At 51.4% G+C, this 25,635-nt stretch overlaps 1 protein-coding gene and 1 long non-coding RNA gene across 6 annotated transcripts in view; both read left to right on the top strand.

Annotated features, from left to right (window-relative positions):
* LOC116980179 lies at positions 1-16,304 on the top strand. The gene is made up of 4 exons (XR_004413878.1): positions 1-44; positions 9,001-9,005; positions 15,462-15,466; positions 16,294-16,304. It is a non-coding gene; the product is annotated as an uncharacterized LOC116980179 (long non-coding RNA).
* Positions 16,305-17,114: 810 nt separating this feature from the next.
* bcl6 (BCL6 transcription repressor) overlaps positions 17,115-25,635 on the top strand; it is a 12,424-nt gene continuing 3,903 nt past the window's right edge. For 3 of the 5 annotated variants that reach the window (XM_033031682.1, XM_033031679.1, XM_033031677.1), the window contains exons 1-6: positions 19,157-19,214; positions 22,173-22,205; positions 22,933-23,098; positions 23,216-23,437; positions 23,880-24,662; positions 25,258-25,427. In XM_033031682.1, the coding sequence (XP_032887573.1) occupies positions 19,172-19,214; positions 22,173-22,205; positions 22,933-23,098; positions 23,216-23,437; positions 23,880-24,662; positions 25,258-25,427 (1,417 nt within the window). In that variant the 5' untranslated portion in view covers positions 19,157-19,171. Of the gene's footprint in view, positions 17,168-19,156; positions 19,215-22,172; positions 22,206-22,932; positions 23,099-23,215; positions 23,438-23,879; positions 24,663-25,257; positions 25,473-25,635 lie in introns of those variants that run through there. The other 2 variants (XM_033031681.1, XM_033031678.1) reach the window with 2 other exon arrangements.

The following is a 25,635-nucleotide window of genomic DNA, read 5'->3' as shown; positions in this document are numbered from 1 at the left end:
CCTCAGGAAAACAGCCAATACAATCAAGCACCACTCACACCCTGGTCCATTCTCTCTACCCTCTCCTGTCAGACAGAAGATACAAAAGACTGAAAGCACGTATCACCAGATTGAAAAATCGTTTCTTCCCTTGATCGGAACTCTTGGAAGCTGAGGATGATTCCTGGTCTCCCATTCTACCTGGCAGCCTTGCACTCTTTTATCTGCACTTTCCCTGTGGCTGTAACATTGTATTCTGTGTGGTTTGAGAATACTCATGGCTAGCATGCTCTGCCTGGAAAGCATGCAAAACAGAGTTTTTCACTACATCTCGATACATGTGAGGGTAATGAACCAATACCAATATTTAAAAGGCATTTGGATAGGAAGTGGATAGAGGGTTGCGGGCCTAATGCAGGCAAAAGGGATCAGAGTAGATCAGCCTCATGGTCAGTATGGACGAGATGGGCCAAAGGACCCTACCATTGACATCAGGCTCAAACATAGAAACAGAAAATAGGTGCATGCGTAGGCCATTCGGCCCCTCAAGCAAGGACCACCATTCAATATGATCATAGAAACATAGAAACATAGAAAATAGGTGCAGGAGTAGGCCATTCGGCCTTTCGAGCCTGCGGGGCCGAATGGCCTACTCCTGCACCAATTTTCTATGGGTGATCATCCAAAATCAGTACCCCGTTCCTGCTTTCTCTCCATATCCCCTTATTCCGTTAGCCCTAATAGCTATATCAAACTCTCTTGAATATATCCAGTGAATTGGTCTCCACTGCCCTCTGAGGCAGGTAATTCCACAGATTCACAACTCCCTGGGTGAACATTTTTTTCCTCATTCCCAGGTTTCCTGGGCACTTCGTTCCCGTTTTCATGTTCCCTGCTTTCTGAGGCCAAGGGGCTAGTTTTGCCACCGCTTGGTCTGTGGCCCACCTAGGAATGCGGGAAGAGGACTAACAATGCAAACACTATCTCTGAGCCGAATCATTTAAACAGTTAGTCACCGCTGTCTAGACTGCTTTATGAAGGTATAAAAATTCCTGAAGCAAAGGAACAACTGGCCATGCAAACATTTCTGATATTCTTCAGACATTATTGGTAAAATATTAATTTCTGGCCATTCTCAGTGTTCGGAGAGGAGGAGCGAATGCTCATCATTTCTGGGCAGAGGATGTGGAAGCAAAAGGACACACAGTGCTGGAGTCACTTAGCAGGCCAGGCAGCGTCTCTGGAGAACATGGATAAGTGATGTATCGAATAGTGAACGGCTTGGATAGAGTGGATGTTTCCACTAGTGGGAGAGTCTAGGACTAGAGCTCATAGCCTCAGAATTAAAGGATGTTCCTTTAGGAAAGAGATGAGGAGCAACTTCTTTAGTCAGAGGGTCTTGAATCTGTGGAATTCTTTGCCACAGCCTTCTGCTGTGGAGGCCGTCAAATAATATTTTTAAGGCAGAGATAGATAGATCTTGATTCGAACGGGTGTCAGGGGTTATGGGGAGAAGGCAGGAGAATGGGGTTAGGGGGGAGAATTAGATTAGCCATGATTGAATGGCAGAGTAGACTCGATGGGCCAAATGGCCTAATTCTGCTCCTATCACTTATGACCTTATGTTACGGGTCAGGGCCCTTCTGGATGAGATGAGGAATCAAGCTCAGCTTTTGGGGGCTGGGACAGTGATGGAGCCACCTTCCCCTAGTTGAGGGTTGCCCTGTGGAGGAACATTCTGCTACCCTGCTGGCACTTGGCGAGGTTCATGATCCAGTGCAGAGGACGTGTCCGGACCTGGTGTTGCCTGTCCATCCCCCCCACCCCTTCCAACCACAGAGGCTGCCTGGCCCAGAGGTCCTCCAGCAGCTCACTCCGCACTCCATGCTCAGCATGATGGCAGCAGGTAACACCAAGCATTTACATGCAAAACGAGCAGAAGGAATGGATTTCTGCTATATCAACATTCAAAAAAACATTTGGACAGGTATATGGATGGGAAAGGTCTAGAGATAGAGGCTAAACGTATTCTGGTGGGACAAGTGCAGATGGGACATTTTGGTCGGCATGGGCAAGTCGGGCCTGTGTCATGCTGTAAGAATCTGTGACTAACCAGAGCAAGCATCCATTCCACACCTGATCTGGGAGGAGAGGCTGACATAAAGTCGAGTTTATGACGAACCCACTGATGAAAATCTCATTGAAACGATGCAAAATGAAAATTGATTTTTGAAAAATAATAGATTTCTTTATGCGCAAACTATGAGAGAATTCATCGATTGAAATGTAACCAAATTAAGAGCCTGCCGATGAGCCCAGGGAGTTGGTGACCTGAGAGTCTGGGTGATACAGAACAGGACAGTTATCAGAAGCACAGATCGATGAGTGGAGGTTTAATGCAGACGCGCCACGTGTAAAGCAGATATGCAAATCCTCCACTGTCCCTCTCCCGCCAGAACCCACCTCCTGCCCCAGCCAGAAACATAATGGCAGATGGAACACCACCGCAAGCTGGTTTCTCCCCCCTCCGTCATTCTGACCGACGATGTCACTACCCCTTCACCACTGCACAATCTAACACTTGGAAAAGCCAGGCCAACAGCACCATGAGAGCACCGTCACCAGGAGAACCACAGCAGCTAAGGGTCCCCACCTCGTCCCCCAGGGCATCAGGGATGGGCAATGAATGCTGGTCTCGCCAGAGGTGTCCACGTCTGGAAAACGGTCAAAGAACCCAAGCCCGTGGACTGACCTTTAAGCATCATTACCGCTGTGATATGCTGCCTGACTCGCTGAGCAACTCCAGTGCTCTCATCACCATAAGACAGCCGTTACACATAATCGCCGTCACAGAGAGCAGGGGAAGGAGCACCCGCTCCAGGATCACAATTCGCCAAGTGTGGGGAAGGATGGCCATAGTTCATGGCCATGGCTCACCACCATCTTCGCAGAGCTGCTCAGAACAGGCAATGTAAGTCGTGGCCCTAATGGGGAATCACAAACACAACCTCTGGCCACGTGGAGTGTGTGGACCCAGACACCACTCGGAGACAGCCATCTCCTCCAGTGACCCCGGGATAATGGGTTAATGTAGGAGGAGCGTTTGACGGCTCAGGGCCTGTTCTCACTGGAGTTTAGAAGGATGAGGGGATCTCATTGTAACCCCCTACCATATAATAAAAGGCCTGGATGGAGTGAATGTGGAGAGGATGTTTCCAGTAATGGGAGAGTCTAGGACCAGAAGGCACGGCCTCAGAACCAAAGGACCTACATTCAAAATGGAGATGAGGAATGTCTTTAATTAGAGGATGAATCTGTGGAATTTATTGGCATGGATGGCTGTGGAGGCCGTCATTGGGTATTTTTTAAATGGAGATTGGTAGGTTCTTCGTTAGAAAGTCGAGATAGAGATGGAGAAAAGAGCAGAGGGGGAGTTAATATTTGATTAAGAACATCATGACAGTAAACCAAGATGAAATTGGGATGGATTAGGATGAAAAAGGAATGGGCCTTCAGTGGGGCTTCATGGAAGGAATGAAAAATAAAAAGCAGATAGATGATTACCTTTTTCTCTTAATTCCCATTGACCCCCCAAATTGTCAACAGCAACTCGAGAAACAAATGTGCGGGGAGATTGCGTGGAGTTGCAACACTAAATTGGGTTGTTAGACTTGAGAATTTTAACTTTCCTTATATAAACTGGGGCTGCTATACTAGTACGAAGAGGTTAGATGGGGTGGAATTTGTTGAGTGTGTTCAGGAAAGTTTCCTTGCAGAGGAATATACAGAAGGTACAGAAGGCCTGAGGATGTAGAGGATAAAGCTTGACCTACTCTTGGGAAACAGGACAGGGCAAGTGAATGAGGTTTCAGTGGGGGAGCGCTGGGACCAATGACCATGATCCTATTAGTTTTAAAGTAGTTACAAATGAGGACAGCGCTGTTCCACAAGTTAAAGCTCTCAACTAGAGCAAGGAGAATTTTAATGGTTTTAGACAGGAGTGTGCAAAAGTTGACTAGAGTAAGTTGTTTGCGGGGAAAGGGACATCTGGAAAGTGGGATGCTTTTAAAAGTGAAATAGCGAGCGTTTAAGATTTGAAGGTTCCTTTGAGAGTGAAGGTCAAGGCCGGCAGGAACGAGGAACCCTGGATGATAATTGAGGCTCTGGTCAGAAAAACGAAGAGATGGGTCGGATAAAAGCAACTGCGATTGAGGAATCCTGGAGGTGTGTCGCGGTGAAGGATTATACTTAAGAAGGAAATCGCCAGAGCAAAAAGAGGGGGATCGAGATAGCTTTTACAGAGAAGATTAGGGAGAATCAGAGATTCGAATGCTGAGCTGCCAGGTCTATCGTAAGTCAATGCCATTACGGTTATTATGGAACCACAAGTTGTAACGGAGGAGTCTGTCTCCAGGGCAGGTCCCAGGGCATTTAGCGCAGAGATAAGAAGACATTTCTTCATTCATGGCATTGTGAATGTTTGGAATTCTGCACAACAGCAAGCTGTGGGTGTCAGTTGTTGAATAAATTCAAAGCTCTGATTGTTGGATTGTTGGTCATGAGACCCTGTCCAAATGTCTGTTATATTGTACCCGCCTCCACTACTTCCTCTGGCAGCTTGTTCCATATACCCATGTGTGAAACTGTGTCTACTCAGGGTCCCTTTTAAATATTTTTCTTTTCATCTTATACCTCTAATTTTAGACTCCCCTACCCCAGGAACAAGACTGTGACCATTCACTTTATCTATGCCCCGAATGATTTTATATACCGAGTAAGTGAGAGGTGTTGCACTTTGGGAGGTCACAGTCTTTTGACCGTCACATCATTGTGGTATGACCGTCACATCATTGATGCACAGAGTGATCTTGGGGTCAAAGCTCACTAAAAGTGGCAACTCAAGTAGTAACAGTGGTAAAGAAGGCATAGGTATGCTTGCCTTCATAGGTCAAGGCATAAGAGTCAGGATATCATGATGCAGCTTCATAGGACTTTGGTTATGTCACATATGGAATATTGCGTACAGTTTTGGTCGCCTCATTACAGAAAGGATGTGGAGGCTTTGGAGAGGGTGCAGACGAGGTTTACCAGAATGTTGTCTAGATTACGGGGTATTAGCAGCAGGGAGACATAGGACCAATAGATTATTTTCTCTGGAATGCCTGAAGCTGTGGGGATACCTGATAGAAGTATATAAAATGATTAGAGGCATAGATAGGGTAAACAGTCAGAACCTTTTTCCTCAGGATGCAAAAGTCAAATACGAGAGGGCATAGCTATAAGGTGTGCGGGGCAAAGTTTAAAGACGATGTATGTGCAGGCCAACTTTTTTTTACTAGTGGGTGCCTGAAACGTACTGCCAGGGTTGGTGGTTGAGGCAGACGATAGAGGCATTTAAGTGGCTTTTGGATAGGCCAAAGGACACAAAATGCTGGAATAACTCCGCAGGTCAGCCAGCATCTCTGGAGAATGTGGATAGGGGACATTTCGTGATGGGACCCTTCATTAGATAGGGAATGGAAAGATAGGGATTACGCGTGGGTAGATAAGAGATGGTCTTACCATCATGTTCAGCATGGACATTGTGGGCTGAAGGGCCAGTCTTTTTCTATGTTCTATGAAACTATCGCAGCCTATCAGTCCCTCCATACAGATCACGATCCTCCAGTCTCAGCAACATCCGTGTGAAGAGGGCAGGTCGAGGAGTGGGTGCTGGGCTGTAATCTCCTCAGCACTCACTCTGAGACAACAGAATGAAAGCATTTGCCCCTTTGTGGCTTTGAAAGAACAGCCCAATTATTCCAGGCTTCCACACCTTGCCAAGCCCGATAAAGTTATCCATTTTACACTCATTCCCTCCTGGATATTTTACCCATCTCCTTTGTTTGGTCTTCAAGCATTCAGTCTGGGAAATGGATACTTACTTTACCATAATCCACCAATATGTTCGCCACCTCCAAAGGGATCCCACTACTAGCCACATCTTCCCATCTCCACCCCGCTCTGCTTTCCGCAGATACCGTTCCGTCCGCAACTCCCTTAGTCAACTCGTTCCTTCCCACCCAAACCACTCTCTCCCCCAGGTACCTTCCCCTACAACCGCAGGAGATGCAACACCTGTCCCTATACCTCCCACCTTGACTCCGCAAGGACCCCGACAGGTGAGGCAGAGGTTCACCTACACTTCCTCCAACCTCAACTACTGTATCCGCTGTTCCAGGTGTAGACTCCTGTATATCGGTGAGACCGAGTGCAGGCTTGGCGATCGTTTTGCTGAACACCTGCTCGGTCCGCCTAAACCTACCAGATCTCCCGGCCGCTCAACACTTTAACTCCCCCTCCCATTTCCACACTGACCTTTCTGCCCTGGGTCTCCTCCATTGTCAGTGAGGCCCAGCGCAAATTGGAGGAACAGCACCTCATATTTCGCTTGGGTAGCTTACATCCCAGCGGTATGAACATTGACTTCTCTAACTTCAAATAGCCCTTGCTTTCCCTCCCCCTTCCCAGTTCGCTTACCAATCTTACAGTCTCCGAGTACATTTTATCTCTGTACCGCCCTCAGTCTGAAGAAGGGTCCCGACCCAAAACATCACCCCATCCATCTCTCCAGAGATGCTGCCTGTCCCACTGAGTTACTCCAGCATTTTGTGTCTACCTTCTACTTATTTTACCTACTTGTTTGAGAAAAGTTGTTTACACAAGTTTTAAAGTTTTTAAAGTTATAATAAGTTCAACAATAAATTACAAGTTTATTTCACGTTTAATAAGTTATGTTATTTAATATCAAAATGTTATAATAATAAAATATAATCTGCCCTGACGAGCTGCTGTTTCAACTGCCCACCCGTTTGTTTTTGCAATGTGACATTCTGGGAGTTGAGGATTTGAGTAATCTACAGCTCTTGAGAAAGCAAAGACTTGATTTCAACACAGTGCAACAGGGAAGAGCAGCAGTTAAAACTCCCAGTGCTGTCCAAGCTTCAGGTGGCAAGCTGTGAAATAGTGCAGCGTGGAATAGTGCAGTGTGCTGGGAAAAAATTAATATTAAAATTTTGGAAGGGCCCTATAACCCCCACAATTAAAATGTGGATTATGGAAATGTCAGAGACCCTACACCTGGAAAGAATCAGACTTGTCTTAATGGACAAACAAGAACTTTTTGTTAGAATATGGTCTACATTCATTGACTATTTGAAGGGGTAGATCGGTTCAGCACGGGAACCTAACTGAAGCTTGAACTCAGGATTAGATGAAAAGTTATACTTAATAATTTACGAACCCAGCTCCAATTATGTATTATTAGTAAATCATTCCATTCTTTTTTTATCTTGACATTTGTGTTTTTTTTTCTCTTTCTTTCTTACTCCCTATCTATAAAAAAAAAACTAGAAGCAGAATCAATCCATAATTGATAATATTAATAATGTACGACTGATATAAATGAAATGTTTTTACCATAATATGTGTTTGCTTCTAATAAAAATATAATTTAAAAAAAAGGAATAGTGCAGTGTGGAATAGTGCAGTGTGGAATAGTGCAGTGTGGAATAGTGCAGTGTGGAATAGTGCAGTGTGGAATAGTGCAGTGTGGAATAGTGCAGTGTGGAATAGTGCAGTGTGGAATAGTGCAGTGTGGAATAGTGCAGTGTAGAATAGTGCAGTGTAGAATAGTGCAGTGTGGATGTGAATGGACCCAAAGCCCCTTCACTGAAGCACAATGTAAAAACCAAAGAAATTTGAAATAAAAGCAGTAATTGTTGGAAATAATCAGCAGGCTACTGTGATCCACGGAGCAAAGAACAGAGACGGAAGAGACTGGACTCTTGAGCAAAACACAAAATGCTGGAGGAATTTAGCGGGTCAGGCAGTATCTGTGGACAAGCCTACATTGGTACCTCCGCCGTTGTAATTAAGATATGGCCCAACATATCAGTTTAGTTTATTATTATCACATGTACCGAGGTACAGTGGAAAGTTTTTTTATTGTATACTAAAGACTATATATGATTACAATCAAGCTGCCAATAGTGTGCAGATACAGGATAAAGGGAATAACATTTAGTGCAAGATAAAGTCCAGTAAAGTCTGATTAAAGATAGTTCCAGGGTCTCCAATGAGGTAGGTGGTAGGTCAGGACTGCTCTCGGGTTGGTTATAGGATGATTCAGTTGCCTGATCACTGCTTATTTCCCTCAGCTGTTTAGCTTCCATTAGCTTGTCCTCTGTAAATACAGATGAGTAATATTCATGTGACACCTGGCACATCTCCAATGGCCACATTGATCCTCAAGGGAAGCTGATTTTCTCCCTTGTTACCCCTTTAGCTGTTAACATACCAGTAGAATTTTCAGGAGTTTCCTTCATCATGCCTGCCCTGACGAGCAGGCATGATGAAGGATGCCAGAGCTATCTCATGTCCTCTGTGTACTCCTACGTTCCTTGATTTCCTCAAGAGATTCGATTGATCCCAGCTGCCTCTGCCACCTTCTGATTAATTTCACAACTTAACAGTGACAGGGGAGGAAGCAAGCCCGAGTTCTATCCCCAGTGGGAATGTCCAATCAATAATGTTTCTGCTGTTCCAACATTGGTCGGGATCCCCCGCACCAACACGGTCCCGTCCCCAGGCCTTAACCCAAACAGCTCTCACTGTGTCTTGTTAGTGAAATACTGCTTACCTACTTGGACACATCTTGTAGCAAAAGGAAGTTACACGAATTTGGCGGAAGAGCCTGTTTGCCGTTTCATCACTGATATGTAGCCACATCCTGGCATTTCTCTGCAATGTGTCGATTGCCAACGAACAACGGATCACACACGTGCTCCAACACTGGCAGTCACACGGCTCACACTAATAAAAGTGAATGGTAGGGCTCTGGGGAGTGTTGTAGAGCAGAGGGATCTCGGAGTACAGGTATATAGTTCATTTAAAGTGGCATTACAGGCAGATAAGGTGGTCAAAAAGGCTTTTGGCACTTTGACCTTCAAAAATTACAGCATTAAATATAGAAGTTGGGAGGTCATGTTGCAGTTGAATAAGATGTCGATGAGGCTGCATTTAGAGTATTGTGTACAGTTTTGGGTGCCATATTATAGGAAAGAAGTAGTCAAGCTGGAAAGGGTGCAGAGAAGGTTCCTGTTGACAGGACTCGAGGGCCTCAGCTGCAGGGAGAGGTTGAGTAGGCTGGTACTAATTTCCTTGGAGCGCAGGAGGATGAGGGGTGATCTTATAGAATTGTACAAAATCATGAGAGGAACTAGATCAGGTAAACGCACAGAGTCTCTTGCCTAGAGTAGGGGAATTGAGAACCAGAGGACATAGGCTTAAGGTGAGGCGGAGTGGGGGGGAAAGATTTAATAGGAATCTGAGGGGAAACTTTTGCACAAAAGGTGGTGGGTGTATGGAATGAGCTGCCAGAGGAGGTAGTTGAGGCAGGTACTATCGCAACTATTAAGAAACATTTAGACAGGTACGTGGATAGGACGAGTTTAGAGGGATACGGGCCAAGCACAGGCAGGTGAGACTAGTGTAGATGGAGCATGTTGGACTGCATGGGCAAGTAAGGCCAAGTTCTGTGCTGCAAGATTCTACGACTCTATAACCTTCCCTGGCTGAGGGGCCGACGCATCCCTCTGAGCGGACTTTGGGATTTTGCAGAAGGACAAGGCGGACCAGGTCCTGCTACGATGTATGATGGTGGAGGTGTGCAGAGGGAGGTCAGGGAGAGAGCTCCCAATTACACTGTGGGGTTCACCAGCAGACCTCAACAAATTATTCCACCATGGTGTGCCCTAGATCTGAGGACAATCCGTATCCTTCAAACGCTCACACCTCCACTTGCATCAAGCCCAGCTCAATGGCTGTCAGACATCAATGCTTTGAGGGTGTTCAAGGAGTGACTCCAATGTCCAGCCCCATTGCCTTTACCAGGAGGAGACGGCTGCTCACGTTTGGTTCATATGAGAGGAACCGGCCCCGTCCCCTCTCGGTATTTGCTTCCCATGCTCCCTCTCACATGCCCACCATTCTCCTTTCACCCTGTTTTGAAATTAAACTTCCAATCAAACCACAGCACGTCTTTGGGATGTGGCAGGAATCCAGAGCACCCGGAGGAAACCCACGGGATCATAGGGAGAGCGTGCAAACTCCACACAGACAGCACCCGAGGTCAGGATCGAACCTGGTCCATGGAGATATGCCATATCTCCATGGACTATGGAGGTCTGTGTCCAAGATGGCTGCCGTGAAGAGAGAGTGGACGCTGGCGCGATTTGGTTGCCGCTGCTCCCTCTTCACACTGTGTTTTTGATTTTCTGTTTTTGGATTGAATCCTGTTTTTAATTTGTGTCTCTGTGATGTCCTTATTGTTATATTCCGATTATATGTTATTCCGATATACTATGTAAGGTGTCCTTGAGATGTTTGAAAGGCGCCCATTAAATAAAATTTATTATTATTATTATTATATCCTTGCACAGTGCCAACACAAGAGTGTCACCACATCAGGATGGGGGGGGGGGGGGGGGGGGGGGGGGGGGGGGGTGCCCAAGAGGAAGTGGATCAGGCGTAGGAATAGGAATCATTCAGCCCAAAGTGCTGTTCTGAACACAAAGTGCTGGAGTAACACAGCTGGTCAGGCAGCATTTCTGGAGAACACCGAAAGGTGCAGTTTCAGGACAAAGACCTTCTCCAGATCCATGTTCTCCAGAGTTGCTGCCTGACCCGCGGAGTTACTCCAGCACTTCGTTTCTTTTTGTGCATTCAACAACATCTGCAGTTCCGTGTTTCTACAAGGGCTATGCTGTGCGGCCAGCCACACTGAATCCCATTTGAAAGTACACATCATCAGAATCACAGCCAATTTCACAATGGACGTGGCTTCATGTTAATGGAGCAACCCGAGAATGGAGTACTCATGTACAGAATATACACAACATGATTGTAGTAATAATTACAGTCATCACCAACTTGCACAGTGGTTTAATAATCAACCGGGTGTATTATTGATCTTCCTCATGGGGCAGTTTTGAATTTGGTGTGTGTAATTACAGAAGCGTCTGACAAGTTATTTGTTACAATAATGTTTTCTGTTGCATCAGAAAGTGAGGGCTGGAAGAAGGAGTCCAGCTCCCAGCTCAGTCTCTGCAATAGCTCTCATTAGTTCCTAGCTCCTGACTTGGCCCAGTGTCTGTTTGGAAAGGCTTTGTAATTCTCCTCACATGCAAAGAGCCAAGCAAACATCATTTCCTGGTCCAGTACAATTGCTGCTGAATACCTCTGGCCCAGGTTACTGTCCTGTGCTCCCATGAATTAAGACAAATTAGCACTTTAGCAGACAGTAGGTACAAGGCACTCATTGCAAGATGCCCATCTCTTAAAAAAAACAAACAGCCAGAGGACCTCAGCAGGTCAGGCAACATCTGCAGATACAAAGAGATGGTCAACATCTCCTGACACAGGGAATCCACCAAAAACGTCAACCATCTATTTGTCGTCTAACCCTAACCCTGACTTACTGAGTTCCTCCAGCACTTTGTGTTTTTCTCAAATTACAGCATCTGCAATTGCCTGCAGGGCCACCATTAAGCCAATTGGACCAATTGGGCCCCGCGCCTAAGGGGGCCCCGTGCTCGAGTAATCTACTCTCGGGTCAGGAAGATCTACCCGGATGGAGGGGGGGGGGAGAGAGAGGGGTGGAGGGAGAGTAGAGGGGTGGAGGGGGAAGAAAGGGGTAGATGGGGAGGGGGGTGTGTGGGCGAATGAAGAAGGGGAGAGGGGGAGGTGGGTCATTCACTCACGGTCCCGGGGCAGTGCTCCCACCCCTCCAGTCGCCGTGCTTCACGCACACAGCCCCGGCTCCACCCCTCTTTCCCCGGGGAGACGCAGTGAACAATACAGAGAGGTCCGGGCGTTGGAGCAACGTTTACAAACCTCGGCCTCAGCTCTCACCCTTCCGTCCGGACCCCGGCATCCGCTCCCGCCACTGGCCCTCTCCCTCCCATTCCCTCCCTTCCCTTCTTCTCTCCCACCCTTCTCTCCTTCCCTCTCTCCTCCCCTTCCTCCCTTCTCTACTTCCCTCACTCCCTTCTCTCCTTCACACACACACACACACAACGCTCAGACAACTAACGCACACACATCACGCACAGCAACTAACAAACACACACACACAAATAACACACACACACACACACAACTAAGTTAGGATGGGGTAGAAGCCCAAAGGGTAGGATGGGGCTGAAGCCCAAATTTTAATGCCTGGACTGGTTTTTCGCCAATAGTTATTGGTTTTCAAGGATCTAGTTCATTAAATTACTTTTTATTTTTCATTTCACAGTCACTAAAACAAGTGGTATTGTAACTACGTACTTTTCAGAGGTGATCTACACAGTTTGTTTGTTACTTGTAGGCTTACATGTATGCAATTTTATATTAAAATGTAGCTTAGATCTCTTTGGTCCATTAACTCGCAGGCACCTTTTAAGCGCACATTTTGATTCCATTCTACCATAGAGATATAAAGTCTATAATAGACTTTATCTATATTTCTATGATTCTACAGCCCTTGGCTGGGAACCTGGGGCTCACCAAAATTGTTCCCAATTGGGTCCCGCACCTCCTAAGGCCGGCCCTGATTGCCTGTGTTTCCATAGGCTTTACACTGTGCTCAGTAACACTAACAAGAAACTATACTTTGATGCAGGTGTCCAGCACACAGTGAAATAAAATAAATATGCCCTCTCTCCCCCCTCTCCCCTCCCATTGTTGAAGGGGATCAGAGAGGCAAATCCTTCACACAGAGTGGCTGCTGTCTAGAATGCACCTCCAGATGGAATCAGACACATTCACTTGATGGGAATCTAAATGGTTAAGAATGCAGGATGTCTGATTAGTAAGTTTGCAGATGGCGCAAATATTGTTGGAGTTGCAGGTAACAAAGATTATTGGAGCAGATCGGGCAACCTATTCTTTCAGAAGGTGGTGGGTATATGGAATTAGCTGCCAGATGAAGCAGATACAATAATATTTAAAAGACATGTACATCGATGGGGAAGGTTTAGCGCGATATGGACCAAATACTGGCAAATGAGACTAGCTTAGATGAGGCATCTTGGTCAACATGGATGAGTCGGGCCCATGGGTACAGAGGAACATAGATTAAATGAGAAGGTGGGCAGAGCTGTGGCAGATGGAATTTAGTCCAGCCAAGTGCGAGGTAAGGCACTGTGGCAAGTCAGATTCTGGTCAGACATATAGAGTAAACTAGACTAAGTGGGACCCGTTGGGTCCCAGCATCACACGGGAGGGCTGGTCCCCCTAGACAATATTCCATCTCTCCAATATTGGTGGCCAGTGGGGGGGGTGGGCTTTCTGGATAGCTAGTATGGGTGTTGTGGGCTGAAGGAACTGGTTTCCAGAGGGCTAGTATGGACATTGTGGACCGAATGGATTCTTGGGCTCCTTCCCACCAGGTGGCCTTCATGGCATGATTGACAGGAGAGAAAATCTCAACATTTTTAAAATACTAAAACTCTTTTATTTTTCATCGATGGGAAAAATCCTCGGTACCTGATGAGCGGAGGGGGACTGAGTAAGATGGCCAAATAACCACAGCCGTACGTGGTAGCGTTTTTTCTAAAATCAATATGAAACGCAAAGAGGAAGTGGTCAAAATTAGGCTTTTAATTATATAGAAGGCAAGGCAACTTTAATTAGGCAAGGCGACTTTAATTAGGCAACACAGCTTTAGCATTTCCAAACCATAGGCAACACAGCTTTAGCATTTCCAAACCAAAGGCAACACAGCTTTAGCATTTCCAAACTATATTTTCAAACCACATTAAGGGCACTGACAGGTCAGTAATACCACTCACAGTTTAGTAGACATGTGTTCAGTGTTATTCACAGCTGAGACTGAGAGACGTGACCCTCTAGCTCCCCCATCTTGTAGAGACTGACTGAGGCACTCAACACTTCCGGGTTTTATAGTCCCTCAGTAAAGGGCGTGGCCTTCAGGAGAGAGAATCTCAACATTTAAAAAAAACTAATAACTCTTTTATTTTTCATCGATGGGAAAAATCCTCTTGTCCTGTGCAGCGGAGGGGGACTCTGAATAAGATGGCCAAAAATCAGAGCCGTAAGTGGCAGCGTTTTTTCTAAAATCAATGTACAGAACAGGAAGTGGTCAAGATCAAACTTTTAGTAATATAGATAGCAGGGACCCAAGGAGCATTGATGTATGGAAACACAGAAACATAGAAAATAGGTGCAGGAGTAGGCCATTCGGCCCTTCGAACCTGCACCACCATTCAATATGATCATGGCTGATCATCCAACTCAGTATCCTGTACCTGCCTTCTCTCCATACCCCATGATCCCTTTAGCCACAAGGGCCACATCAAACCCTCTTAAATATAGCCAATGAACTGGCCTCAACTACCTTCTGTGGCAGAGAATTCCACAGATTCACCACTCTGTGTGAAAAATGTTTTTCTCATCTCGGTCCTAAAAGACTTCCCCCTTATCCTTAAACTGTGACCCCTTAAACTGTGACCCCTTGTTCTGGATGTGATGCCTTGTTCTGACACAAGGGAGATCTTGGGGTGCAATTCCAGAGCTTGCTGAAGAGTGATGCACAGTTGGAATGGATAGTGAGGAAGGCATTCAGCATGCTTGTCTATGTAGGCCAAAGCATTGAGTATAAGAATTAGGATGTCACGTTGCAGCTGTACAAAGCAATGGTTAGACTGCACTGGGATTGTGTACAGTTCTGGTCAACACACCATAGGAAGGATATGGTAGTAATAGAGAGAATGCGCACACGAGATTGACCAGGATATTGCCTCGAATGGAGGGCGGCAAGTTACAAGGAGAGATTAGAGAGGCTGGGTTTGTTCTGCCTGGATTGTAGGAGGCTGAGGGGTTACATGATAGAGGTTTATAAAACTGAGGGGCAAAGTTAAGATAGATATTCTCCAGGGCAGAGGAAAGAGAAGGCTCAGGTTTAATGTGACAAGGGCGAGATTTAAGTGATAGGTTTTCCACAGAGGGTGGCGTGTCAAAGATGGTCGAGGGTCAAAATTACAACATTAGAAATGCAGTTGGACAAATACTTGGATAGGAAAGGAGTAGTGGATACAGGCAAATGGGACAGTGTAGAGAGGTAAGTTCTACATAAGGTGGAGTGAAGGAGCCCTGTGCTGTACAACTTTCAGAGTCTACAATAAGCAGCATGGTGCTATCTAAATGAAAATAATATGACTGAAAACTCAGCAGGTCAGTCAGCATCAGTAGAGAGAGATGGGGATAGTTTCAAACTAATGCCTTAACAAAATGAAAGCAGGACAGCCTGAAACATTGACACTATTCTGGTTCCACAAGCACCTCACCCCGGCTGAACTGTTGACACTCTGCCCTCATAGTCCACGTATAGAGTGGTAGCACTCGGCATGGCCCAGGCACCCACTCAGTACTGGCAGTCCCAGTGTGCGAGAGGAGATGCCAAGCCCAGACTGGCTGCTCATGGTTGTGCAACACTCAGAACGTTCTAGAGCCTAGAACAGTATAGCACAGGAATAGGCTCTTCAGCCCACACCAAACCCCACGCTAAACTAATCTCTGCCTGTATATGATATCACCCCATTCCACACATTTCCATGTGGCTATCCCAAAGCCTCTTAAATGCCACTATTATATCTGCATCCATCACCACCCCTGGCAACACATTCCAGGCACCCACCATCCACTATGAAAATGCCCCACATATGTCCTTCAAACCTTGCTCCTCTCACCTTAAAACGAAGTCCTTCTAGTCTGATATTTCCACCCTAGGAAAAGGGTTTTGACTGATTATGCTAATATACACCTCTCATAATTGTGTATACTTCTATTAGATCACCCCTTAGCCTCCAACACTCCGGAGAAGGCAATCCAAGTCTGCCCAATCTTTCCTTATAGCTAATACCCTATATATACACCCTAGAGTTGCAAAGGCAACACCCTGATGAACCACTTCTACACCCTCTCCAAAACCACCACATCCTTCAACAGGGCGACCAGAACTACACACAATATTCCAAAAGCAGCATAACACAAGGTTTATAGAACTGCATAGAGATCCTATCAGTCGTCCTACAGCTCCTGGTAGAATATTGCCATGCAGGAATTAATAGTCACATTTGAAAAATGTAGAGCCAACTGAAAATAATATTGAGATGCAAAACAACATTGGGATCACAAGGAGCTGCAGATGCTGGAGCAAAACACAAAGTATTGACAGGAATAGACAGGCGACAGGTCGGGGGCCCTCAGCCTCCTCTCTCTCTCTCTCCATCCTTCTCTCTCTCTCTCCATCCTTCTCTCTCTCTCCATCCTTCTCTCTCCATCCTTCTCTCTCTCTCTCCATCCTTCTCTCTCTCTCCATCCTTCCCTCTCTCCATCCTTCCCGCTCCACCCACCACTCGAACCTCTCCCTCGACTGATTTGGGCTCAGCGGCCGCGAACTCGCGACCAAAGATCTTATAGCTCTGCTATAGGATCTTTGCTCGCGACAACTTCGAGAGAGTTATAGGCCACCCTTTAATGAGTTGGTCCCTGACAATCGGCAACCGGCCCCGCCCCCTTCTCTCGTCTTTGGTCGCAGGCCCCGCCTTCTTCCATACGTCACTAATTGTCCAAGCCCCGCCCCTCTTCGCCCGTCACTCACGGCTCAGGCCCCTTCCTTTGAGGCACGTCAGGCAGTGCGCAGGCCCACCCCTACATTGACGTCAGCACGCATGCCCACCCCTACACTGACGTCAGCGCGCAGGCCCCGCCCTCGGTTAATGAGTTCTCAGAATTCGGATTCAATGTATCAATTTCGGCGTCGACGTCATTCCCAGGGCACGACACGTGCCAGTTCAACCCAACCGGCTCGATGCACGGGGGTGAACGGCGAGAAAACGATCTCAGCACCGACGACCCCGGCCCCGGGCTTGGGGTCACGGGCGGCAACCCCGGCTGTAATAAATATTTAGTACCCGGCACAGTTTCCACCGGCTCAGCATCGCTTCTCAGCTGCTGCTCCAGCGCCATCCCGCTAACTCACACCCCTCCCCCTCCTCCGGTGGTTCAGCCCTCCGCTCAAATTCGCGGAATTGGCGAGAGGCGGTTCTGAGAAGCGGCGGTTCCTGGAAGAAGCGGCCAGGTGACCGGGGCTGGCTAGAAGCGGGCTGGGGAGGGGGGCTGTTAGAGCGGCCAGGTGACCGGGGCTGGCTAGAAGCGGCCGGGGAGGGGGGCTGTTAGAGCGGCCAGGGGACCGGGGCTGGCTAGAAGCGGGCCGGGGAGTGGGGCTGTTAGAGCGGCCAGGGGACCGGGGAGAGGAGGACTGAGGGAAGGAGGGATGTAGACTGTCCGGGGATTGAGAGGCTGTGGAGAGGACGGGAAGAGAGTTGCTGGGGAGATGGGTGCCGGGGATTGAGAGACTGGGGAGAGGTGTCAGGGCCGGGAGAGTGGATTGCGGGGCACGGACGGCGACTGACGGAGGGAATGGGAGCCGTGGACTGAGACTGGGGAAGAGTGCGGGGTTATATGACAGCTACTGCGGCAGTCGATGGTTGACAGGCCGGGGGAAGTGTCCCGCAGTCTGCTGGGCTGCGGAGCCGTGGCTTCTGCGCTGTTCTCTGGGGCTCCGAGGATCGGCAACTGAGCCGAGGCCGCCGCTCGGAGCGGGGCGAGTGTTGCGGCCCGGCAGTGAGCCGGAGCTCAACTTGCTCGGGCGGACGGAGTTGGTGCGGGTCCTCGGCTATGATCAGGCCCGAGTGTCCCGGCACTGGTGTTGGGCGGTCGGCAGCGCTCCCGGCCGATGCCCGTGCTTGTTTACGGCGCTGGGCCACCGACCCGTGCCCGCCCTCTACTGGCAGTCGCTGCCGGAGCCGAGAGACCGGCCCGAACAAGCACCTTCCCCCGGCACACATCGTGCCGGAGCCGCTTCGGTCCGTCTTGTCCCTCCCGGCCCCGGGAGCCAGCGGTTCTCTGCCCCGGCCGCGCTTTCGCTGTCATTGCGCGGGGAGCCGCTGCGGGGACGGGGCTGTCACGGAGCCGCGGCCCGTGGTGTGTGTGTGTGCGGGCGGCGGCAGGTGGGCGGACGGGCACCATGGCCCGTCAGCCCGACCTGTCGCTCGGTTCCCTCTCCGGCTCTTCCCGCGGGCAGGGCCGAGGCCAATTCGCTCCGGAGCCGGATCCGTGCCCAGCTCCGCGGCTGTGAACTCGGCAGCTCGCCCTAGGGCTGGAGTCTCGCTCCTTCGTAAACCAAGGCAGAGGGGGCCTTGCTTATCTGAGCCTGCCGCTAGTCGCAATATTCTTTGACAGTTCAGATCTGTTGTTGGGGCTGGGATCGGAGCGGGTTGTCAGAACTAGGGCTGCGGAGTCATGTCCTCGGCTCCGGGAGTTTGTTTGCCAATCCCACTCCAGGACTGGGTGGAAAGTTTGAGGCCGGGAGGGTGATTGTTTCTGCGGGAGGTGCGTGCACTGACACCGACCCACAGCCCCGCTCCTGGCCCGGCTCTTGCATCGCCCTCCGCGCTCCACGATCCCGTGTAGACCCAGCACCCTTCCTGCCCCTCAGCGCTGTCCCTAACTCCTGCCCCTGGTTTAAACCTCCACGGATAGTTTCTCAGCCAACGCTCATTCTCCAGTCTCCACCGAACTGAAGTTGGTCGTCTCTGGAATTGTTTTTTTTCTGTACTTGTCCGAGGCGGTCACATCGCTGAAGCCAGTGGGGAGCGCTGGACAGTACTTTGCTCTGGCCGAATCTATGTCCTAAAGATGGGTTACGACTTGTGATCAACTTCTTTCTGTTTATTAATCCCGGATCCCGTGTGTCTTATCGCCCACTTATCAACATGCCCAAGGGTGACCACTTCAGGAACACCTTTTTAACCAAATGTCAATATCTCGGCACAGACTAGCCTGTCACAGCCCCGCGAGGTGCCGCGCTCCCTGATTCAAAATGTCAAGTTTGTCATCTGCGAGTTTGGGATTGCTGTTTCGCTTGGGTGAAGCGGCTGAGTGTGTACTGGACCCCGCAGACCTTTGAAACCCGTCCACTCGCCATGGTTTCCTGACGCTTCATCAGTCTATCGTCCCCAGTCCTTGATTTTGCTGACCATTGGTACGTGGCACTTCATCCATTGTCCTTTGGAGATCCATAATGCAGGGCAAAGGCCATTTGACCCATCCAGTCTGTTCTATGTGTAAGAGAATCCTACAAATGCTTTCCTTTTCGATATGCATCTACTCTGAGGGAGGCTGCGTTTGAGTGTTTAAAGCATGCCGGTCATACAGCACGGAAACAGGCCCTTCGGCCCAGCTATTACCCCAGCTTGTTTAATCATAAAATAAAACTATAATAATTTCTGCAGCCACTTAATTCCTGAAGCCCAGTTCTCCGCCCCTGCACAAGGGACAGGCCAACTCTACCTGATCGCCGCCCCCCTCCCCCTCCCCCCCCCGGGCTATATCCGTACGTCACTGACAGAATCCTCAGCAAGGTTGGAATTATGCTCATCAATCGTGTTAATTTGACTACAGTCACCAGTTTACTCCTGATGCGTCTTCTAGATGTCGGTGACATTTGCAATTATCCAGCTATGGGCCCTTCACTCCTGTACCCGCAGGCGAGTGGGGTGGATGGGTTCATGTGTAATGTGCACTGGGGCCATAACCAGGCAACCACTGATGAAGGGAGATAATGCTCCCAGTCCGAGGGTAGCCCTGTTCCTGAGCGCCGTTGTACGGGATAGAACAGCAGACGTATCCGCCCCTGTCCATACGAGACATGACATCCCGCCGGCACTTTCACCCCGCCCCCCCCCCCCCCCCACGCATTTAGCCTCAGTCTGAAGGGGCCAGACCCGAAACATCACCTATCCATGTGCTCCAGAGGTGCTGCCTGACCCGCTGACTTACTCCAGCACTGTCAGACTGTCATTTCTTTTTAACTGCCTCTGCAGTTCCTTGTATCTTCTAAAGTTCATCCATCCATAATTAAAGGCACACCTGCAGCTGACATCTAATCAGACATTCAGAGGTTTTGCATAACTGTTTGCTTTTGTCCTCCAGTTCCAATTTGCAGATATTTTACTTTTGAAATAAGCGCCCAAGTCCCGTCGCTGGATGCAAACTGCAGCAGATCCCGGCCCGCGTCCGCCACCTGTCGCTCGCTCCCGGTACTGCGGCGAGTGGTCAGCACCCGCCACTCGGTCCCAGCACTGCGGGGAATGGCCCGCACCTGCTGCTGAGTGCTGGGGCTGTCCGCGCCCGCCATCTGCCGCTCAGTGTCGGTACTGCGTGGAATGGCCCACGCCCGCCACCTGCCGCTGAATACTGGTACTGCAGGTAATGGCCCGCACCTGCTGCGGTGATTGCCGAGGACGGGCTCAACTCCGCCAGTACCACTCCCGTCCCGAGCAAACTCGACCAATCCGCGCCAGTTCCAAACGTCTAGCGCCCGCCAAGAGTCCTGAATGATCGACCCTTATGTTTTAGACGCTGGCACCTGGTTCTAGTCTCCTCCACCGTCCCAGCTGTGAGCAGTAAATCCCGCACTGTCCATCCTGGGGGAAACCACTCTCCCCGGAGTCAGACTCGAGTTCTAGACAATAGGTGCAGGAGCAGGCCATTCGGCCCTTCGAGCCAGCACTGCCATTCACTGTGATCATGGCTGATCCTGATATAATTACTGTTTTGTGCCACAGAGTTTCAGTAGCTGCTACTTCTTTGGCTGTTGGCTGGATCCTCCGCATATTAACACCCTCCAGACTCCTGCCTTCCACAGCTGCATTCTTTCACAATTCCTCTTCATAAACCCGTTGAAGCACCCCCCCCCCCCCCCCCGCATCCTCCAAATACACGGTGACATTCGGCTATTATATCACTGAATACTGTCCCCTTGCCCGGCCTCAGATGTGGAATATGACCAGCTCGGGCCACCCATAACCTCCAGACAGGTTCTGTTCATCCCAGATCACAGTGTGCTGGGGATATTGTGCTCAATCACACCTACTTTAATCAGCGCCTGTATGGCTCTCTATGGGGTAGTGGGTCCAGCTTAGATGGATGAGTTGGGCCGAAGGGCCTGTTTCTGTGCTGTGCGACTATGACTCGCGACACCTAATCAAAGGCTTCAATGCTCGGGATTCATGGTTCCCCTCCTCGATGCAGTTTGGTAGTTTGTTGTAAAAGCTTTAGCAGGACAATGAGTGACCGGATTTTGTTGTGTGGTTGGGACCAGCCATCCTGTTGCTGGGACTGAGTGACCTGATGTCCTGTGGCTGGGATGGGACTCTGGTCCCCATCCACGGCCATAGATCGTGCCCGTGTCTCAGGCATGAAGGTGCCGCTGACAGTGTGGCGCTTCCCCCCCCCCCCTCCTCCAGCTGTCTCCCCATCTCTCCCTCCCTGTCACTCCCCCTCAGCACCCTCCCCATTGTCTCTCTCTGTAACGGTGTTATTCTGGTTTACACCCTGGCCCAGACACTCAGCACAAACCCACTCAGCTCCTGGTAACTTTCACGGAATCGATGGCACGATAACGTTAGTTGAAGTGAGCAGTCGGCGTTTCTCAGAGTCACCCCCAAGAACTGCTGCAATAGGGGAGATTAAATCAGGTTGACTTAATTCCAGAAACTGAAAGTGCATGCAGTGGGACTGCAAGTGATTAGCGGCTGTGCATTCAGCAGTGTGTGAGAGTGCGGGTGGCTGCCAGTGAGTGAAGGGGCTGAGGGAGGGGGCAGTGAACCCTGTTTGGGGAACACAAGATGCTTGGTGTCAGTCGTCTGGTGCCCCAGTACCCGGGCAGGGGGGTTGGGGGGCTGTGAGGTGACGACTGGACTGTAGGGAGAGCAGTCTGACTGACCCTCTCTGTGTGAGGGGGCCCCTCTCAATGTCCGGCTCTGGGCTCTGGTGATCGGCTCTCGCTGTCTGTCCGGCTTTGGTGGCTGTGCTCGTGCCACTCTGACCACTGTCCAGGGATGGGGTAAGTGTCGGCACTCTGGCCGCTGGTCCTGGGCCCGATTCTGTGGGTGGAACTGGCTGAGCGAGAGGAGGTTTGTTTGTCCTCTGTGCGAGTGGTGCTTGGTGCTGCAGGGTCTCTGGGTCGGTGAATGAAACCACAGTGACTCATTCTGTTCAATTTCCTTTTCTCTTTGCAGTGTTTCCTCAGCTGAGGTCTCCACGTTTTATGGGTAAGCTGCACCTTGTGGGTCACGGACATGGGAGTGCTTGTGGTGATTGTCGTGTGCAGCCAGTGATTATGCTGGTCATTGTGGCCGGAGCGAGGTGGAGTGGGTGGCCGGAGAGGTGACCCTCGCTCGGGGTAGTGAGGGCAGTAAGTGGAGTGTTGAATCATAGACGGGAGCAGAATCGGGCCATTTGGCCCATCAAGTCTACTCCGCCATTCTATCTTAGCTGATCCATCTTTCCTTCATGACCCCATTCCTCTGCCTTCTCCCTGTAACTTTTTACACCCTGACTAATCATGAAGGAGCCCTTTGGTTTAAAGCTCAGCGCAGAGGGAGGGTCAATGAGTGCTGGAGATGTTAGTGGGAGTGAGGCTTTGGTGATGGCCAGTTGTCCAGCGCTGGCATGTAGGGTGCTGGGTGCTGGGAGGGAAGTGGGGCTTGACGCCAGGAGGGCCCCCCCCCCCCTCTGACCCAGAGGCACGATGACTGCAGCGGGTGATGGTCAGATGTCCAGCTTTAGCATGTGGCGGGGCAGGTAGCAGGGTGGACATGGACATGGGCTGCAGCAGGGCTGGGGTCTGACCAATACTGACTGGGTTCTCCCGCTGACCCACAGGCGTGATGATTGTGGTGGGTGATGGTCAGATGTCCAGCGGTGGTGTGTGGGGCAGGGCTGAGTGGGGCTGGGGACTGGCCGTTACTGACTGGGCCCTCTCGCTCTGACCCACAGGCACGATGACGGCGGCGGCTGACAGCTGCATCCAGTTCACCAGGCACGCGGGGGACGTGCTCTTCAACATGAACCGCCTGCGAAGCCGGGACATCCTCACCGACGTCACCATCCTCGTTCACCGGCACCGCTTCCAGGCACACAAGACCGTGCTCATGGCCTGCAGGTGGGGCACTGGGCTGTCACGCATGGGCACGCAGGGGGGGGGAGGGGGGGGGGCAGCTGAGAGAGGGGTGAGTGAGCCCTGGATCGGACCCCTCTAACGCCCTGCGTTGTATTACAGCGGCCTGTTCTACGTAATCTTCACCGACCAGGTGAAATTCAACCTGAACATGGTGACCCTTGACCCTGAGGTTGACCCCCAGGGGTTTGGGATCTTGCTGGACTTCATGTACACGTCCCGCCTGTCGTTGAGGGACAGCACCATCATGGCCGTGATGAACACCGCCCTTTATCTGCAGATGGACCACGTGGCAGACACCTGCCGCAGGTACCTGCAGTCCAGGTGAGCTTACCTGCCCTTCCCGCTGCATCCTGGCTGTACGGGGAGGCGGGTCCCAGGGTGCCTGTGTAGGTCTGACGGTGGTGGGTGGGTGGGTGGCTCTGAGGGTGGGTGGTGCGTGGATGGGTCTGAGAGTAGATCTGCTGCCTCACACACCACCAGAGATGAGGGTTTGTTCCTCGGGTGCTGTGTTTGTGTGGAGTTTGTGGATTTGTAGGTTAATTGGACCTCTGTAAATTGCCCTTAGTGTGCAGGGAGTGGATGAAATAGTGGGATAACATAGATCTAGTGTGAACGGGCGATCGATGGGGGGGGGAGGGGCGTGGGGCTGGTGTTGTTCGTGTTTGACGTTGGGGGGGAGGGGGGAGATGAGCGGGGAGGGGCGTGGGGCTGGTGTTGTTCGTGTTTGACGTTGCCACTGACCCGCTCCTCACTTTGTCCACAGTGAGGACATCTGCTCGTCGGTCAGCCCGTCGCCACAGCACTACCTCTCCTCCAACCCCATGCTCCCCCCGGAACTGGTCACCTTCCGCAAGGGGATGGACCCCGAGGCACGGCCCCTCGACACTGCGGCCTACAGCGTACTGCCCCCCTCACCCCACCCCTACACCTTGTACCCCCACCTGCCCCTCCACGGCTACTCTGCCAACCCCTACACGGGGTCGTGGCCCGAGGGGCCCAGGACTCAGGGGAGGGGTGGTCAGCACGGCTGTGCCAGGCCAGGCCCCTGTCCAGCTGCTGACCCCACGGGCCTGGCCATGGAGGGTGGGGCAGGACCTCAGTACCTCTCACCGCTGCCGCCCGCACCCAGGAGAGCCCCCCCAAGCGGAGTGGGGCTGGGTCAGAGGCTGGCGGGTGAGGAGGGGGGGCCCTCAGGTTGCCGCCTCCCCCCCGGACCACGCAGCCCCCTCAAGTCGGACTGCCAGCCCAACTCTCCCACCGAGTCCAGCAGCAGCAAGAAGGCTGGGCGGGGGGTCCCGGGAACTCCCCCCACCCCCACCCCGCTCCCCACCCCCCTTGGCCCTAAGGTCTGCAACTGGAAGAAGTACAAGTTCATCGTGCTCAACTCCCTGAACCAGGCCGGGGGGGGCGACTCAGGCCCTGCCCCCACCTCCCCAAGCTGCCCCACCCCCGAGACCCAGACCCTGAGCAGCCCCTCCCCCACCCCTCAGGGCACCAAGATCGACAGCGAGACGCAGGCCAGCCGGCTCGACAACCTCCTCGACAGGTAAACACCCTCCCTCGGGAAACCCCCTCCCCCAGGGACCCTCCTTCACCCCGTGACACCTCCACCCGGGAAAAGCCTTCGGGTAACCCCCCCCCCCCCCCCCCCCCAGGAACCCCAACTTTGGGAACTCCTCACCCCGGTCGAGAACTTTCCCTTTGGGAGCCCCCTTACCCCAGGGACCACGCCTTCCCTGGGACCCCCCCCCCCCCGCAACATCCTCGACCAGTAATCCGGCCCCCACTCTCTCCCAGGGCAGGTAAACCCCCCCCCCTGCTGTGACAGCTCCCTCCCTTCCCCCCCCTCCCCCCCCCCCACAAACTCTACTATCCTGGGTAACTCGTCACTATGACCCCCTCACCAGGGATCCCCTGCCCCACGGGACCCCCCAGGAAACATCTCCCAATCTCCCTTCCCCTTCTGGGACCCCTCGCAACAGACCCCCCCCCCCCCTTGGGTGGGCGTGACCACCTTTGCTGTGGGTGGGGATGGGGGTCGGCACTGGTTGGGGATCGAGGGGGGCTCGTGCCGGTCGGGATTGAGGGGTCGGGGGTCGCGCTGATCTCCCACACTGACGGTCTCTCTCCTGGGGTCGAAGGTCGCCGGACACAACCTCGCCGGACACGGAGCAGTCGTCCCCTGGGGCACCCCCACCCTGCAGCTCCTGCCAGTCGCCCTGTCTGCAGCGGCCCCCCCACTGTCGGCGCTCCCCCTCCCACAGAGACGACCCGGCAGAGACCCAGTCCGAGCTGTCGGACTCCAGCTCCGGTGAGGGGGGGGGAGAGAGGGTTGACGAGGGTGGGGGCCGGGAAGGTGGGGGGGGGCGGGAGGGGGGTGCGAAGGGTGGTGGGAGGAGCGAACGATGGGTGGGTGGAGACAGGTAAGGGGGGGGGGGGTGGGGGATGGAGGACAGGGAAGGACGGTGGGGGGGACAGCTGCTGTCCATGCTCATCCTCCAGAGACGGGTCCGTTCCCC

Source organism: Amblyraja radiata, chromosome 13 (assembly GCF_010909765.2).
Source record: "Amblyraja radiata isolate CabotCenter1 chromosome 13, sAmbRad1.1.pri, whole genome shotgun sequence".
NCBI lineage: Eukaryota > Metazoa > Chordata > Chondrichthyes > Rajiformes > Rajidae > Amblyraja > Amblyraja radiata.
This window is presented reverse-complemented; position numbering and strand designations above follow the sequence as displayed.